We start from the raw sequence: 18,437 nt of genomic DNA, 5'->3' as shown, positions 1-18,437 counted from the left end.
TCACAGTTTACCACTCCTTTTTCTTTTCTTTTTTTTTTTTTTTTCTTTCTTTTTTTTTCTATTAGAAATAATGTTCGTCTTTGTTATATATGATATACAGACTAATGTACGGATATATTTCAAAATTATATTGAATATTGAGAATTTAGTTAAATTGAGAAATAGATGAGTTTAGATATTAGAACTACTGGTTTAATTGTTCCATGCGTTTATGCTTTTATTTGATAACAAACGTAATAATTTACTAACATAAAGAGATTTAGAAGAGCGTATCATGTTATTAAGCGATAGAAACTGTAGTAAGAACGAACTAATTAGATGTCCCAATTTCGTTTGCTCCCAGTAAATTTGATAAAGTACTTTCCTTATTATCTACAAAACGTTCAGCAATCTTCTTTTGTCCTCGTTCACTTTTAATTCCTCGGGAAAACAAAGAAATGAGAGAATTCGACTTCATTTCGACACGTTTTATCACGTCGAAAATACATACGTGTAATTTTTAATAATGAAGTGAGTCAAAAAGAACCTGTTGTGCAAAAATCCAAATTGATCTGAATCGTTTTCACATTTCACCTGGCACCGAGCGCTCATTTCGAATCTATAATAACTATATTTTAAAAATAATTGACCAAATATTAAGATCGTCCGATAATTTATAAATCAGTAAAAATATTCCAAAATTGAACTGAAAGGAAATAGATTGCGAAGAGAAAAAAATGTAAAATAATTTTTCTCGAAAAAGGTGTAAAATAACTTTTATCGGAGGCAAGATAAACGCGCTCACAATATCTGACGTCGATAACAGATTAAATGGCTTGAAATTCTTCGATCGCACAGCCAAGACGCTATGTACGCTTGACGCTTAATCACTTACCTATGTCGCCATCGTCGTAGCAAGCATCCTCTTCTTCGAACTGGATAGGAAAGCGCTTAGGAAAGTTTCAAAGATGGGAATATAAGTTCGTTGTTCGGAGAGACGTCGAAGGGGAGAGGATAGAAAGGAGGATGCGCGCACCGCTTAGAAAACGACGTAGGTGGACGAAGGCGAAAATTGAAAGCTCCTATATAGATCGCTGCTGCTCCGTCTTTTTCCCTTTCAACCTCCCTCTTCGCCCTTTTCCATAGATAGTTGTATTCAACGCGACGGCTAGATTTTACCAATCTCGGAAAAATGCGCCACTCGAAAGTTTTTGTTTGCTCCCGATTTTTCCTCATCTCATCTTCATTCTCGAGAAAATCGAGCCTACGGAGTTGCACTTCGAACCGCTTGTATCTTCGTATTTCATCGAATTTCTCCAAAAACGAGGCCTCGTAATTTCATGAAAAAGTTTGATAATCAGAAATCCTAAGCTCGAGGGAAGAAAATCGCGTTGACTTTCTTCGAATTATCCCGATGATAGTCGAGAACAAAGGCAGTGAACGGAGGAAGGAGTACCGTGATAGGAGACAAGTCTAAACCATGGAATATTCCACGGGGGTATCTCAAGACGTCGACTCGACGATAATGGAATCACCCTGTGCGCTCAGGTTTGGGCGGTACGATGCAAAAGGCGCAGTGTGTAAAGGAGAGGAAGTAGGAAAAGCTCGAGCGATGCCGCCGCGCTGTTTCCTACAGGGCGATGTGAAAGGAGGTGGGAGATAAAGTAAAGAGACAACAGAATGGCGTCGGTGACAAACAAAGTTTAGGTCGAATTTCGCTCGGAACCAAACTGTTCTCATCCCAGCGAGTTAACCTGCCGTGTCGATTTTACCGTATGTCATCTTCCTTCCATCTACTGTTTTGTTTTGCGCTTTTCGTCTTACTCTATTCCTTTCTGTTTATCTATCTATTCATCTTATGTGTACGAGCATACATACTTCGCACGAACGTCGAGAAGCTAAATAACTACTAACTTGCGATATTCACGCCAGAGAAGGTCTGATGCGTTTAAATCGTGTTTGTATAGAATACTTGGCCGAACTAGTAATGAAATGTCAAGTAGATTCATGGGCTTACCGCGTGATTAGAGTCATTCTCGATTACTTTCTTTCTTTCTTCTTTTGATATCATTCTCCTCTCAAAAAATTCCTATTCAGTATTCATTTTGTTATCAAGTCGAGCAAGTCGAAGCAAGTCGTAACTCAAAGTCATGCCTCGTAATGTTCTAATCGATCTCCAGTTTTGAAGATTCTGAATAAATGTTGAGAAGATTGCGTAAAACTTGAGATAAAATCTTGATTATCGCATAGACTCGATTATGCTATAGAAGAGAGAGAGAGAGAGAGAGAGAGAGAGTTGGCGAATAGGTAGAAAATTTATCTACATAGAAACCGTGACAACGACCAGGTCCAAGTCCACCGATGAGTAAGAGACGAGACACGAATAGGAGAGCAGGAGAAGAGAGAAAGAGTAAAAGAGGAAGGGAGAGAGAGCTAGAGAGAGAGAGAGAGAGAGAGAGTGAGAGAAAGAGAATCGCGGTCGTTACGATCCGACCGGTGCGACCTTATCTCCTACAAGGTAGATACGTGCCTGCCGGATTAACGCATTACGGAAGTTCCGCGAGAGCTTACCCGACCTAAAAGCCGAGAGGAAGTCTAGGAGTAGATAGAATGCAAGGAGGAACGATATACTTCTCTCTCCGTTCATGTCTTTGTCTTTCTCTAGACGAGGAGAGGAGCTTCTCGGTGACACGTACACGTCGAGCAAATCTTGAAATTCCAGACGCGATGTACCTACCGTTCGGCTTCCTTCCGCGCGCGTTCCCCACTTAAACCGCTCTCCTGTCCATCTCTCTATCCTTAACCATCCCATTTTCGAGACTGGCGTTTCGACGATCGTAATTCGACATACGCGAGTCATGGAATGTTTATCGAAACATTACTCCTTACTATGTGTACCAGTTCTTGTATACTATCTAACGATCCTTTCGTGTTAATGAGAATTATTTCAAAATCGGATACGAAATAATATCGCGAAGCTTGATTAATGAAAAAATTGCTAGAAAAAAAAAAAAGTATAAAATAAAAGAGGTGAATGGGAGATCAAAGATCGTAAACTCGAAGCCCCGCTATCTGTTCGTTTGTTTGACTTGCAAGCCGCGCGGGTAACTAGATAATATAAGCTGGTAGCTACGCAGAGAGGGCACCGTGCCTCGGTTGACTTTGCGGCTGTACGCTCGCGCAAATGTGTACGTAAGTGTATGTATACACGAGGGATGAGGGGGTGGAGGGAGAGAGAGAGAGAGAGAGATTTGGAGAGAATGAGAGAGGGAATTAAAGGCTACGCCAATGTTTGAGTTCCGTCTCGAATGTCGCTTTGCTCTCTCTCTCTCTCTCTCTCTCTCTCTCTCTCTCTCTCTCTCTCTCTCTCTCTCTCTCTCTTCGTCTTTCTGTATCCCTTCGCATTCACATACACGTGGATTCCGATCTGCCTTCCACTTTAACGCCGCTTCTCCTTTTCTGCGTCTCTCTCTCTCTCCCCCCCTTTCTAACTTTCCCTTTCTTTTTCACTCATTTACTCTTTACATTTACTTATCTACTTATTGCGAAAGCACAGTGACAATGACTTCCGGAGTTTACAAGCGAAATATTAACGCTTAGAATTTATCGTTTGTTCATTATTAGTCATTTTACATGTACACTTACGAAACATTAAAAATGGTTAAGTTACAGGCGGTAATAAATTCTGGATTTAAAACGAAGAATTCGTAATGAATGTTGTAGTTAGGTTCTATATCAATCGTTAGTAGAAAATAATTTATTTGTGAATAACTCGGAAAATGTAACTTCTTGCTTATCTTCTTCATCTTCTTCACCAACATAACTTGGCTCAAAGTTGTTCGAGAAGAGACAACGTTGAGTTTTCGGACAACGCTTGAATAATTTCGTGCGAGCTTATGCTCGCGTCCGACGAAGTTAGACTAAACGGATTGTCGTCCCTTTTACTATCTCTCTCTATCTCTACCATAGTATTCTCGCTGACGTACTATTTGAGAGAGAGAGGATGTGTTTCAAGCCGGTAGGTAATGTGATTCTATGTTCTCTCTTCCTTTCTCTCAAACTCTCTACGAGTCGATGCGGTCGGTCCTTCCAACTCGACAACGACTATGGCGACGGCTTTGGTCCGAGTAGCCCACTTGGACGTGTCGACCAAAATGATGGCATTTTAGCGGAGAAGACAACGCATCCTGTATCGCATTTGTCCGCGCAAGACTAAACTTCAATTAATCGCGTCAAGTTAATGTTAAAACGGTAGAACGCTCGAGCCTACGCAAAATTTTACTCTCCTCTATATATTTTCATTTTATTCCTTTAAAGCGAATTAAAATGAGAAGAAACGTAATAAGAAATAAGGTATAATTGACTAAAGAAATTTGTTAACTCAAGGGCTCAATTATCTCAAGGGCCTTTAATTTCTTACAAATGAGCTTTGGGACGATATGACTTTGGTTTCAAACCTATGGAGAATTTCTCAGTGAAGGACCAATTGTCAAAAAAATTATTTGATTCTCGTTCGACATGCGTTACGCAAGATTCGCGGATAGCTCGACAAAGTACATAAAATTGATCATACAAAAGCGGCATTTAATATTTCCTTTAGGAACGAACGCGATTCCATTAGCAAAGTTTCTAGAACGGCGCTACCGTGGCCAAGAGGGACCGACCCGTTCGTTAACGGCTGCTGTTTTATTCATTCGATTAGTTTCGCCAGAGGGTGAAGGCTCAAACCCTGTGTATAGAGAGTCCCAGTGGCCAAAGGGGAACGAGGATGAAAGGGCAAGGAAGGAGAACGACTCTCGATTTCGCTCGAGGCTGAAATTAATATCATATCGAATTAATATCGACACGATTTACTCGACGACGAATCGAAATTCGAAGCGAACCTCGAGAAAATATTAGAATCTATTCGTCTTGCGAATATAGTCGATTCAGATTTAGCCGAGCGACCATTCGACGACGATTAGTCCTGCGGCCGATCATTTTCGGAAATCCCCGATAATTTCCGGCGAATCGGGGTCGATGTTGAATTTATCGACATGATCGTTCACGCGCCTTTGAGATAGTTTGGCCAAGTTTCCGACGAGTTATCGCACGTCGTGGGATTCGATTTTGCGCGCGACTGCTAAGGTGACTTGATTCGTCTATGGACATCTCGCGTATTAGAATTTCAGAGCAAGAGATCGTTGCTCCTCTCGAGAATGAACGGCGACATCGAGTCGAAACTTTCGAGGCATATGTACGTATAAAATATTGTTAACAGAGTACTCCGGCAAATTTAATTCCCAGGGTTTAAATTCCTTGAAAACGTCGGTGGATCGAAGATGAGAGAGACATAGGATAGGAAATGCTAAGGACGAAGAAGAAGAGATGGCGAGAGAGAGAGAGAGAGAGAGAGAGAGAGAGAGAGAGAGAGAGAGAGAGAGAGAGAGAGAGAGATAGTGGGTGAGGATAGTCACCTTGTGCTACTCTCGTTGAGATAAATCTTTCCGTCGATGGTTCACCACCTCTCGGATTAGAGTCTACATTTGCACATATTCTTCGCTTTCCCACTATCCCGTGCTCCCTTTTCTATTCTTGCCAATGCTTTAGTACTAGCAAGAGCGACTTGGATAGGGACACGAAGCCCACGTAGCTTCGATCCCGAAAATACCGTCTCATAAATTCGCCAGGGCTCGTTATAAATTCAACCCTCGTCGGACGCGACCACTGGCACCGACTTCGAAGCTCCCAAACGTCCAGCGCGTTGCCTAGGATTTACACCAACCCGCATCCGACCGAAACCTCGACGACGTTCGACTCCGAAGGTGAGAAGGAAGGAAAGAAAGAGAGAGAGAGAGAGAGAGAGAGGCAAAAAGTATGAAGCTTAACTTAGTTTAACCCAAACGCGTCACGAAAAGGAGCATGATCGTTTTTTGAAAATCGAATATAACTCGAGAATGGTAGGGGCGTGACGACGCGTGAACGTTTCGAGCAAGAGGTACGACGAACAAGTGGTTTCCTCTAATTTTAAATTTAAAGGAAGCTATACTGAAAGCAAATATCACTTTGTTCCTGATCGATGGCTGACATCATTTTCATTCGTAGAGAAAATAGCGAAGCCGGTCTCGTAGCGTCAAAGCGAAAAAAGAAAAAGATAGAGTGTGAGAGAGAAAAGAATTATTACGGTGCAGGTGACGTTAGTTCATGGAAAATCCCATGTGTATCGGATCCAAGTACGCATCCTCTCTATCTCCCGACCTTTCTAACCTTTTTGTTCACAACGGTATACACAATTTATGGATAGATCGAACGTGTATATATGTTAAGCTGAACGTATCGAGCGACTTTATCCCTTAAAATATACTTCTCAATCTCAATTTTATTCTCCAAGGTTATCGATCGACATTTTTAATCGTTTTCTGTAAGAGGTCTCGACCGATTTTATGGCGTGAAGATACTCTCTCTTTCTAGGAGGACAGAGTTAGGAAGTCTCTTACAATGTTCTCTTTCTCTTCCCCTCCCCATTCTATCTCTTTTCCACTTTCTTTTCGTCTTACGGAGAGCAGTTTAGGATTTTCAATTAGTTTTAGAAAATTGGCTGACGTAACCGGTGTGGTATTAAGCAGCAGCGACCTTAGCTATCTTCGTTCTCTGCGTAGTTCCATGAGCCTCGTAGAATCGTTTTTGTTTAAATAGAAAAGGACAGACAGAACAGACAGGAATGGGGAGACGAAGAAAGGGTCGTTGGAATTCTACGGATAACATCAACCATCGCGTCCTTCGTTTATACAAGACCAAAGTCTCTATCTCTTTCTCTCTCTCTCTCTCTCTCTCTCTCTCTCTCTCTCTCTCTCTCTCTCTTTCCGTTCACATGAAAGAGGAAGTAGAAGAAGGGTATTACTTTATTACCCGGCAAGTCGTAATACTCGCTGCGTACGTACGGATAATAAAAACGTAGCGCGAAAATAAAAGTTAGCGTGCATCGAAAGTTAAACCGCGAGCGAGAGCCGGATAAAAACATCGACTTGTTCCGTCGTGATAGATGAATGTAGAAGAAAAATTAAAGAATACAGCTCGATCGATTTTTCCACAAGGAAGGAAAAAAGGGAATATCGCTTTTAAATTGGCACGTATACGAGAAAAGAATTGGTTAAGTTTATCAAACGCAATTAAAGTCGACGTTGACTTTTGAATTTCTACTTGAAGTTATATCGCGGACGAGCGAGTAACGTGATTGCACGATGATCGAGTTTAATTCCTGTGACTTTGAAATCGTTGACGCGCGTTTGAAAGCGGAAAATGTTCACCGTCAACTTTGAGCAGTCCTCGCTCTCAAAGATTTTAGTTTCTTGACGAAAGTAATCGGCATTTAATTTGTTCGCTTGACGAATTTGTACTTAAGAAGGACGAGAGAATAGAGAGGGAGAGAGAAGGAAAGAGAGAGAGAGAGAGAGAGAGAGAGAGAGAGAGAGAAAGAGAAATTTTGAATAGAATTCTCGTCTATGATCGTCAATGCATTAAAGCTTTATGACGTCCTATACTGGTGTGATACGATATGCACATAGGAACCGATGCCCTTCATGATCCCACCTACATTACGTTGTCAATATACGGAGGTCTACGCTAAAGTTTACATATTACCAGCACGTAGTTTCGCGTCCATACGCGTGTCCGTTCGTACGTGAGCGTGTTACCTCGATCGAGGAAATGTGTACGCGGATATACATATCCAATGGGCGTACTGTATCCATTAGGAGATATATTCGGATAACGTAAAATGTTATATATCTGGATGCACGTAGACGTATGTAATATAATGTAACCTTGTCGTTTTCTTCGTGAGCTCGTTCGTAAAATAGAAGTAGACAGAGAAAGAGAGAAAAAGAGAGAGACAGAAAGAGAGAGAGAGAGAGAGAGAGAGAGAGAAGCGAAAATTTAAAGCGAAATTAATCGAAATTCGATAAATCCATTATCCGAGATACGCTTGCGCGCGCGCGAATATATATATATATATATATATATATATATATATATCCTCTTCTCTTTTCCTCCTTCTTTTACCAGTCGTTCTTTCAACCTCGAAGGGGAATTGCCCGAACGCTTCTGGCCAGGATATTACTTACGCGTACCTTCGACGATGCTCCAGCTTCTTCTTCGCTTCGAAGAGCCGTTCGGTGTGCCTTTATAGAAGCCATGGATACACGTAAAGCGGTTAAGAGCGAGGTGGAGTGAGAGCTATAGCTACGGTTATAAAGCTCGAGGGCGAAGAGATCGAAGCTGGCAGCATCACCTTCCTTGTCGTCGTCTTCTTTGCCTGCCCGTTGGGAAATGTCAACGATGCCAAAGCGAAAAGTCAACAGCAACCTTCCCACTCTTTCTGTCTCTCTCTCTCTCCCCCCCTCCCTTCCTTTCTCCTTTCTCTTTCTATTTAACCGCAACGAATTAGCCGCCCCACGGACTTTCCTTCCTCACTTCGTCTAATGTCGGTCGCGTTTGCCGATTCACGGTGACTCGCATGTCGTTTATCGTCAGAGAAATATCAAGCCTCAATCTAAGTGCGACAATGCGATTACAATGAAATTCGATTGAAATATCTACGGATTTGGTTCAATGAAAGTACGAAGAAGATGCAATGACTGGAATGAGAAAGTGACATAGAGTTTTAGGTAGAGGGTGAACTAAGCGAGGGTAAAAAAGTAAAGAAGACGGGGAGAGCTGGGTTCGAAGAGATGAAGACTAACAGACTAACGTTAAGAGAAAGAAAGTCGAAGATCGTTCGTAATCCGCGAGATAGGGCCGGTAACGCGATCAAAGCACCTTCCGGTCGCTAAACCGATTTCCTCTGACTCCTAGAAACGTGCCGCACGAAGCATTGCCTCTTTTTCCTCTCCGTCGCTTCTACTTTCTGCTATTCCGAGTCCTTTTTACCTCTGACTCTTCATTCCACTTCTTTGTACCCCTTGTTTTCTCTCTTTTTCCTGACAAATTCTCCGAAGTGCTACATTTTATTCCGAGTCTTTCTTGACCCACCAGGATCACAGCATTTCTTTCATTCTCATGGCTCAAGAATTCTCTTCTAACGTTATTGTAATTTTTTTCTTCCATTTTTTTTTTTTCTTCTTCTTTTTCTTATCGGGGCGTTATTCATTCTGTGTCTTCGATATCTCGTCTCTTCTCGACTTTTTCATTTCTCACGATCGTATTTTTAGATCCATTGGATATCGCAAAATAAATTCAATAGCAACGATGGAGAAGGATCTCTTGAACCTTTTGGTTTGCGGAAATGCACGATCAAGTCTGAACATGTTGACTTTTTTATTCTTCTATTAATTTACAATAACGTTTTAACCTATGTAGTAGAATGACGTGCAAAGTAATCTGCAATTGTGCGAGTTATTCTTGAGAGATTAAAAAATCTTTGCGTGCATTCTAACAAGTTATCCTTTTTCTATTTTTTTTTCTTTTTTTTTTCTTTTTTTATTCTTAGAAGAGACTGGTAGATTCGCGTCCATTTCTATCAGCAAAAGTAACGGTAACTAAAATCGCTCGAGTTCAACGACGTACCGTTGGCTTTTAAATTTTGCTCCTCCAGTTTCTCGGTATAAGAAAAAGAAAAAGAAAGGAAAAAAATAAAAATGCACTTGTTATAGCTAGAATGGTTGAAGCGAAGCGACTCGAAAATGCAAGAACTTTCTCGAAGTGATTCTGGTAAGCAGCCAAAGTGAGAGTGCAATGGACCCAAGAGACAGGAGCTCGGTACGTCGATTCTACGACGGTTTACTCAGCCTCCTTCCTCCTGTTCTCGTTGTCTCTCCCATTTTCAGCCTAAGAACTGAAGGCTAAGGTTGGATTACGTAGAATGAACAACGATGATGCGATATTATAGATCATGCTATATTTTACACCGAGAGAGAGAGAGAGAGAGAGAGAGAGAGAGAGAGAATCAATACTTTACTTATCAATGAGTTTTAACGAGTCACTCCTGCAAAGATTATAAAGGACGATAGGATGATTAATCGGTAATAGATTTCTAAAAATGAAAATAATCTGTTTTCCCAGGGATATTTTTATAAATATCATAGCCAAACATTATAATAATTTCAGTCTGGATTCAGCGATATATTCCCGTTGTTATTATTCCAATAAAGCAACGTAAATTATGATTTTTAATGATTCCCGATGCGGTCAGCTAATAAACATTTATAGTTTATGCATAAATGTACGAGCATAACTGTTCTCTCCCGTTGATATCTCTTTGGAAATGTCGGAAGTGAACCAATTTACTGTCATTATTATCGCGTTGTTTCGCGACCAACCAATCGTTGTCCTTTCAAATAGAATCTCCCTACCCTTTTTCATCATTTGAGCCTCCATCTTTGAAGCTGGTGAAAATTCCCGAGGGAGTACGACCAGGGCAAGAGATTTTCTCTTCTTTAATAGTGCTTTTTTTTCCGCGGTTACCGAGTGTTTACACAGAGGGAGAGTAATTCGGCAGGAAGTCACACGAAGCTGCAACGACGACACGAGTTTTCACAAGAGTAGAGAGAGAGAGAGAAACGTTGATGCGGTAGAACATAGTGCCCACTTGTCGTCTACCGTTTGATTACTTACGCTCACCGACTCTTGCGTGAAATTTATTATCGTACCGAGCGGGTGCTTGTAAAGAGCGAACCAACTCGAGAGAATGGCTGGTATATTTATTTTTAGCACGGATTAGTGTTCCTAATGAGAAGAGGGCTTGCTAGAGGGGTAACCCGCATAAATTAAGACAAGTTTTAACTCATGCTAGACGCTCGAAAGAGGATGAAAGTTTGGGAACTCATAATTGAACGATTTCTAAAGTAGTATCGATCGATCGTCTTTTGTTTCTATTTCCAATAACTAAGTCAGCGTTAACTAAGCTCACTCTTATCTCCATTACTTTTTATTCGATTGTGTTTATAACTTGATTTATTATCTTGAGGGAAGAAGAATAGATTTCTAGATTCTTTTATATACGACGAAAAGATGGTGGACTTGCCACGTTTCCTCTTCCGATTGAATCGTATGACCAATAACTGACCACCCTTAAGGGTTTGCCCATTCCCTCGGGAAATATCGAGCCCCTTAACATCTTGCTCCTGAGTCATTTTACCTTCTCGCTCTTGCCCCTCGATTTTTCTTCTTCTTTGAGCATCCTCCTATTCCGCGAGCGAGTGCAATCGACAAAATGTTCTTCCCATTCTCTGCTCGTAAACTCGATAACCATCACACGAGTAATTTCGTCGATATTTGCTTCTGCGATGATACCTTTTCTCTCTCTCTCTCTCTCTCTCTCTCTCTCTTTTTTTATTTTAATACAACTCGAAAGAAACGTTGTCGTTCGCGGCAATCGCGACAAGCATAGTAAAATTGTTCTCACCCGTCTCTAAAATGCAACAGAGAGAGAGAGAGAGAGAGAGAGAGAGAGAGAGAGAGAGGTTAGGAGATGGGAAGACAGAGGAGAAGAAATGAAAATACTCGCTGTATCGGTACTAGTAATTCTTAGTAATACTTGTGCGCCTTTAAACACGACTTTGCTACGGTCGTTATATCGCAATGAAGGTCGTCGTAGCCGGAGGAAAATTGGAAACGAGGATGTAATTTCCGTAGCACACGTCCCTTACAAACGAGAACGAGGATGGCCTTCGAACGGTCGTATTGTAAACCTCTGGCATTTTTCATGAAAATTACCGAGCAATTTCCGCTCTGCCCTATTCTTTGTGTGAAAGGCTTCAAGAAGAAAGAGAAAGAGACAGAATGAGAAATAGAGAGAGAGAGAGAAAGAGAGAGAAAGGTCGTACGAAAAACGAGTCTATTAGCGGCGATTCGAGTTAAATTATGTTTGACTTGTGGCAGAGCGATCCTCGCCAATGTATAAAGCAACGTGTCCCTTTTCAAACTGCACAAATACTATCTGTCCACTGACGAAATGAATTGGTCAACGTAGCCTAAAGTCTAACTCACTCCTTTTAGAGAAGGATCGCAAGAGACCGCAGAATTGTGGCTTTCGAAGGACCACCTGATAAACCCTTGGCTTTCCAATGGAGGCTCGACGTGGATGCCGGAAAATTAACTCGTCCGTGTCCTTGAAACACTCGCTATCTCTTTCCTTCTTCCTCTCTCTTTCCCTCTTTCTCCCCCCCCCCTTTCTCTCTCTCTCTCTCTCTCTCTCGCCCATTTCTCAAGAACCTCTCCAAGCCCATTCCTCGAGAAGTTTCCGCCTGGAAGCGTTGCGTAGTCTCCATTTCCTCTGTTGTTCTTTTTATTAGGTCAGTAGGCAAGGCAAAAGTTTCTCCCGGCGTTGTTTCAGAGGAAACGAATGTGTAGCGTATGCCCGGAGCGTATTGCAAGTAGGAAGCCTTGTTGATGCAAAGATCAGATGATATACATCTTTCTCTTTCCTCTTCTCTTGTCTTTCTAGTTTTCGATGGATGTGTATTTGTCGAAGAAAAATAGAATACGCGTCCGTTGCTTCTTTCCTTTTAATGATGCAATCGAGAAAGTTCCGTTAGGTGCCTGCTCGATTTGTAGTTTTCGCTCGAACAACTTTCGCCAAATAAAAGTTCTCTCGCGAACCGATAGAAACCAGAGAAATAGCGGTTGAGTTAAAAATATCCAAGTATCTTGAAAACGTTTCTCCTATTCGTTGTATCATTTTATCGGGATACTCGTCGCTCTTAAACTCTTTGTCGATCGAAGAGGAACGAAGGATTCGTTCACTACGATCCACTACGGTCCACCGCGATCCTTTCATCGTGATCGAACGAGCCCGTGGTTGGATCTATTGTACCGGTCAGCATGGAAAGAATTTAACGACAGATTTACATTCCCTGTAGTCGAGTAGGCTTTTATAAAAGGATGAAAGATTTTCGTAATTTCGTCGCATTCCACGTGATATTCCCATGTGATATTTTTCCTTCGCGCAATATCACTTTATTATCTTTTTTAATATTGTACGTGGCCGTAAGATTGATCGCATACTTTTGTTTAAATATTTTATTTAAGTTCCAGAGACTTTAATCGAAAAGTATAATGGTTGACTACGCTTGAAAACAGTCAGGCATATTCGCTTTATAGACACGATTTTCCAGCAACAGTGAATATAGAATAATAACGAACAATAGTAGCGATAATACTAGCTGTTGGTTATAAGACCGAGCTATATTCGCTTGAAATTCGAATCAAATGCGTGCAACGTGGAATTCGATGGCAGTCGGTATGAGCTCGGAATACAGTATTACATAAGCGTAAGCAATAGATACTGGCTTACTAATGGCAGGAAACTTGGGCTTGTAGAACGTTAGATTTTCCTATCTTCGTAAACGCACGTCCTTCGACGTACTTTCGCGTCATAGCGAAATAAATTAATTTAATTATTTCTATAAAATTTTAATTAATAAAATTAACCGTTTAAACGTTGGATTAGACATTTAAATTTTGATATTAAACGTAAGAAACTAGAAAAAATTTTATGTATCTCAAGTATTTCAGGATATGCCTGTCGTGTCTGAAAATCAGAACAACAATTGGATTAGCCAAGAGAAAAATGGTCCACTTTGCTTGGAAATTCATTTTGAAGTAAAGTACGTAGCGTATAATTTTATTAAAGTACCTTCGTACTTGGCCGCGTAAATTATATGAACGTTTTACAAATGGCTTTGCTTCTCGTCTGAATTTCTTTCTTCTTTCTTCTTAACGTTGTTTCATTCTCTTCTTTCCTCTTAACGTTGTCGTGACTGCGAATCGTTATCTTCCGGACTCCTTTTCGTGCCCGCAACTTTCCCGTGCGTCTCTTTCGCCAATGAATCGTACCAATCGACGGTACGAAGTTATATCTTTGCGTGCTCACGATCGTTTATCGAGGCGCCAAGCAGACGACCGCGCGAATATCGACGCTCCCATGCACGCCTATAATTCCTGAGAATACTGAGCTTTACGAATAACGGCAAATATAATATTGTAATTAACTCCCTTAAATATTACGAAATTTATCGAATATACGATCAACGTAACAACGGTGTTAAGGAGGAATTACAACGCATTCAATGAAAGATGAAGTTAACTTATTCTTGGACGTGAAAACGTGCGTGTATCCAAACGAAGCTAAGAGAAAGAGATAGATAAAGAAGGGAAGGGAATAAAAGCTGCGAGAGTGAGAAAGAGAGATGGAGAAGAGGCGGCGGCGTGGGGGGGGGGGGGAGGGGTGGAAGAGGGTGAAAGAGTCGAGTTTCCACGTACCACGTCGGACGCTCTTAAGGGATTTAAACAGGGTTTTAAGTATACAATGATGATTTCGTGCGCGGTTAAACCAACACGTAACTTTTTCATTCTACCTCTTCGTTGCTTGGTACTTACTCGTTTCAACTCGTACTAGGTACATTATTCATTTGAACTTACGGAAACGTACATGGAAAACATACGTTCCTGTACAAGGATTACAATTGTTAATTAATTAGACGTAATGAGTAAAAATTGGATTTATTAAAAAAAAAAATTAAATGATAGACGTTCGATGACACTAATGATCATTTTCTCTAGATCGATTATATATCTGCACGCTGATATCTATGCACGCGCACGAAGAAGCGCCAGGTTCGTTTTCATATTTCGTGAAAAAGGTACATGCAAGGGTGTGAAATAAATTCATACTCTCCTTCTACCGTTGGTTCACACCATAAAGGCGTAAATATGCTGATTACGTTTTAATCCAAATTTATGATATCGTAAAGGAAATTTTCGGAAAAGCTTTTTCCAATTTCCCCGGAGGCCTTTTTCCGTGAGCAGACGCGAAAGAAATCTCTTTTCGAGGACGCGAAGACATCCCTCAGGAGGAAATGAGGGAGGAGGGGATGATGAAAGAGAAGTGGTGGAAAAATGCAAATAGAGAAAACGTTTCGAACGTTTAATGCTAACGGTGAATAATGAAACATCAAGCTCCTTGGCATTTTTCGTTTCTTTTTAACCTTCCTCCTTTTAGTCTTTTCGAGTTCTTAATCAGCGGCACGATTTGCTCGAAAGGGAAAAGGAAAAAAAAAGTGAAGCAAACGCCGTGCTCGTTTTCACGTTTTCGTCTAGACCAGCCGTAAGAAAAATTCGTACGCCAGAAGCGTTAGTACCGACAACGGCATCGGCAGCACCAACGGCAGAGAATCCTTTTCTCGGGAGAGTTTATCTTCGGAGCTTTTAATTTCAAGCAGACCGAGCTCTTTACTGCCACGAGAGGCATAATTATCGCGAAACTTGGGACTGAATATTTCAGCTTTCTCTCTCTCTCTCTCTCTCTCTCTCTCTTTTACTCTTTCTCTTTTTTTTTCTCCTACGGCAGGCTTCTTCCATGCTCGATTCCTTTCGAAGATACAAACGAGCTAAGAGAAGAAGAGTGAGAGCATGAGGGTGAGAAAAGGAGGTAGATGAATAGAGGCGATGACAGGGCGGGGAGAGGGGGGGGGAGTGGTGGTGGGAAGAAAAAAAAAAGAAGTAATAGCGAGCGAAGGTGGCTTGTTCGTTCGAGAAACTCCAACCGAGGGATTAGGAAGGAAAGTAATGTCAGGCATTTTGCGGACAGATTTGCATAAGTTCTCCTCCACCTACCACGTTCTCACGCTTCTCCGTACTTCTAATCTTTCTCTTTCCATTGCTCGAAGAATACAAACGAGTCTTAACTTTTATTCTATTGCTTTTATTTTTCCCAGAAGAGATTCTTTTCGAATGATTAGATCCTAAGCGAGTCAATCAGGATGAAATTCGATCGATTTTATTATCGACAAGGGGGGAGGGCTCCATCAAATCTAACGCGTCGAATCGTGTTAATGGTAGATTGAACGATACGCTTGCTACCCCTGCTAATCGCCAGGCCGTTAGAAGTGTGAGAAAAGCGATTTTCCATTAACATGCACAATCGCTCTTTAGTCCGTTACTAATTATTATCATAATTTATTCATTCGTGGGTTACCACTGTTTTCGTTTGAGACACGAACACATACATATACGCATGAGGACAGATCCAATAGGGAAGATACTATCTTGTATTTTACATAACCCTGCGGGTCTTCTATGCTTCGATTTTCTATCTAACATAAGCTATTCTCCGCTTTCTCTCTCTCTCTCTCTCTCTCTCTCTCTCTCTCTCTACATCTAACTCTATCTCCCTTCCTCACTTACTGCACGGGCTTTATCAATCTACATGAAACTTTAAGTGGTTCGCAACGATGTTAGATTTCTATTGCCGACTAGTCTATTTAAAAATATCATAGTAAAGATTATTAAATATTTCCAAGTCGTGTCAATTTAAAACTCTTGTTATCCATTTTCAACAATATTGTCATTTAATTTGGATATATTTTATCCCTATTTGAATTCACTTCGATATCAGTTTATAGTGAGTACTAACGGAACTATTCTAATCATCGATTTTCCAGAATGTCCCGTAATCAAAGTGGTTGGTCGGAGGAGGCAGGAAGTTCGGAGGGTGTTCAACGACGAAGCGGAACGAGACAGACGCTCGGTACAACGCAATCCTTAAAAACAAGCAGCGCCGTTCTCGAAGATAGAACGTCTTCTGCTGCAACCTGCAAAGGTGGATTCAGGTTAGGCATCTACGGTTGGAGGAAAAGGTGTTTGTATTCTCTGGTCCTCACACTCATGGTCATCGTCATCCTCAATCTCGCTCTCACTGTATGGCTTCTTAAAGTCATGGGATTCACTTCCGTAAGTATCGATTCTTTGAGTATCCTTGTGGATGCTCGAAAAACGATATGGGATTTTTCCCGAATCTAATTCAAAAAATATAGTCGCAATTACGTATTTGTTGATTTATGTTATGACACTTGTGAGATGCGATAGAACAATTTGAAAGGAAGACGCAAAAATTAATAGAGAACTAGTGTAGCGAGCAAATAAAAAATACTAATGTATACGATTCATAAAAGGCTTCGCGATCGCTCGAGAAGATCAAGCAAACGTGTATGATGGCTTTGTTCGATAATGAATCCTAAGTTTGGAGGTATGTCACAGCCGTTGCACATCCTCACTCGCGATTGGTGCGAACGAGGATCCATTGTGTTTCTACCACTCGAATGTCGCACGTACGTTCGATTCTACGTGCTCTTTTTTCCTACGAATTTCGAGTATTGTTATCAACGTTGTCCCGGAATCCGTCCTATAAATGGAGATTTCTCGAGGTTCAACTACATCTCGTTCCAATTTACATTTCAACCAAAAATTTCAACGTTTGTTTCGTAGGGACACCAATGATTTTTTTCTTTTTTCGAAAAAATCGTCGGAAAGAGATCTGTCATACGTATAACAAACCAACCGATAATCATTCGTTTCCATTGGCGCACGAAGAGGAAAGGGAGAAGACAAAAGGAAAGGTGTGGCGAAAGAGAGGTTAAAAGGTCCACTACTGGCGGTTAATATAATTTCTTCTAATTGCCGGAAACGTTATATCGGTACGCGGAGAAAATCGTCGCTTACACTTCTTCTCTTCGTGGGCTTTAATTCGAGCAATCATAATTAACCGACCCTTCTCAGCCGAGACTCGTAATTCCCGAGGGAGGCGCAAAAGCAAACGCGTTTAAATTACTACAGAGAACCAGTTACTGGTGGTCCGTACGAGCATAATTTCCTAAGGAAAACACTCCTTTTACTTCTCTTTCCGTTCGATGTGTCACTGATCGATTTATCTCGGCACTATGGTCAGTCTATTCACTGCCTTCTTCTACGCCCTTTCACGATGAACATTCACATAATTTTTTTCGAAGATTATTTTTAACAAACACCAAACTTTTCACCAAGAAAATCTCTCTAGTCTTGCCAGCACAACCGGTTCTTCAACTACCTCCATTATCGAATTTATTCGAAATCGAAAAGAGCCTCGCGATTTGGCGCAATGATCCCTCGATGGTAGCTAAATTCGCTGGAAATTGAGTATCAATCCGTAAGTAAGAAGGAGTCTGGGAGCAGCCAAGAATGCCCCGTGGGAAATGTAAGCCCTTCTGCTTCTTTTTTCCGCTCTTCTTCCTCTAGTTATCCCTTTCAACTTCCTCTCGAAAGCACCTCGCGCGAGCCAGCTCCAAGTCGCTTCTCATCAAGACACGTCGAGACACGTCGAATCACGTCGATTTCCCTCTCTCTCTCTCTCTCTCTCTCTCTCTCTCCCTCTCTATCTCTCTTTTATACACAGCAAAGTAATTCTCACGTTTGACTTCTATTAGATATACATTCCCGGTCGTTCATCTTTTATTTACAAACTCATATTATAAACATTTTATTCGTAAATGAACGTTCTCGTAAGAACTATTGAAATATACAAAGGAAAAAATCAAAATAATAGAACGAAATAATATTCAACGTAATAGTACAATAATAATAAAGTTCTTTTGATGGATATACTCGCGATGCCATTGTTCGCGAGAATTCATAGAAATCGACGGTAAAAACGATGCGAATAGAATTTT

The 18,437-nt window shown here is 41.0% G+C and overlaps 2 protein-coding genes across 6 annotated transcripts in view; one reads left to right on the top strand and one right to left on the bottom strand.

The window, feature by feature from the left end:
- The window catches only part of LOC124955349 (protein Cep78 homolog), a 66,386-nt gene that overhangs the window by 15,837 nt on the left and 32,112 nt on the right, over window positions 1-18,437 (bottom strand). The gene's annotated exons all lie outside the window — the stretch shown is intronic.
- The window catches only part of LOC124955350 (zeta-sarcoglycan), a 133,928-nt gene that overhangs the window by 105,784 nt on the left and 9,707 nt on the right, over window positions 1-18,437 (top strand). For all 3 annotated transcript variants that reach the window (XM_047509663.1, XM_047509662.1, XM_047509664.1), the window contains one exon: window positions 16,398-16,686. In XM_047509663.1, coding sequence (XP_047365619.1) covers window positions 16,398-16,686 — 289 coding nt within the window. The remainder of the gene's footprint in view (window positions 1-16,397; window positions 16,687-18,437) is intronic.

The sequence above is a fragment of the Vespa velutina genome, chromosome 18, assembly GCF_912470025.1.
Source record: "Vespa velutina chromosome 18, iVesVel2.1, whole genome shotgun sequence".
NCBI classification, from domain to species: domain Eukaryota; kingdom Metazoa; phylum Arthropoda; class Insecta; order Hymenoptera; family Vespidae; genus Vespa; species Vespa velutina.
The sequence above is the reverse complement of the archived record's forward strand: the minus strand, read 5'-3'. Positions and strand labels throughout refer to the sequence as shown.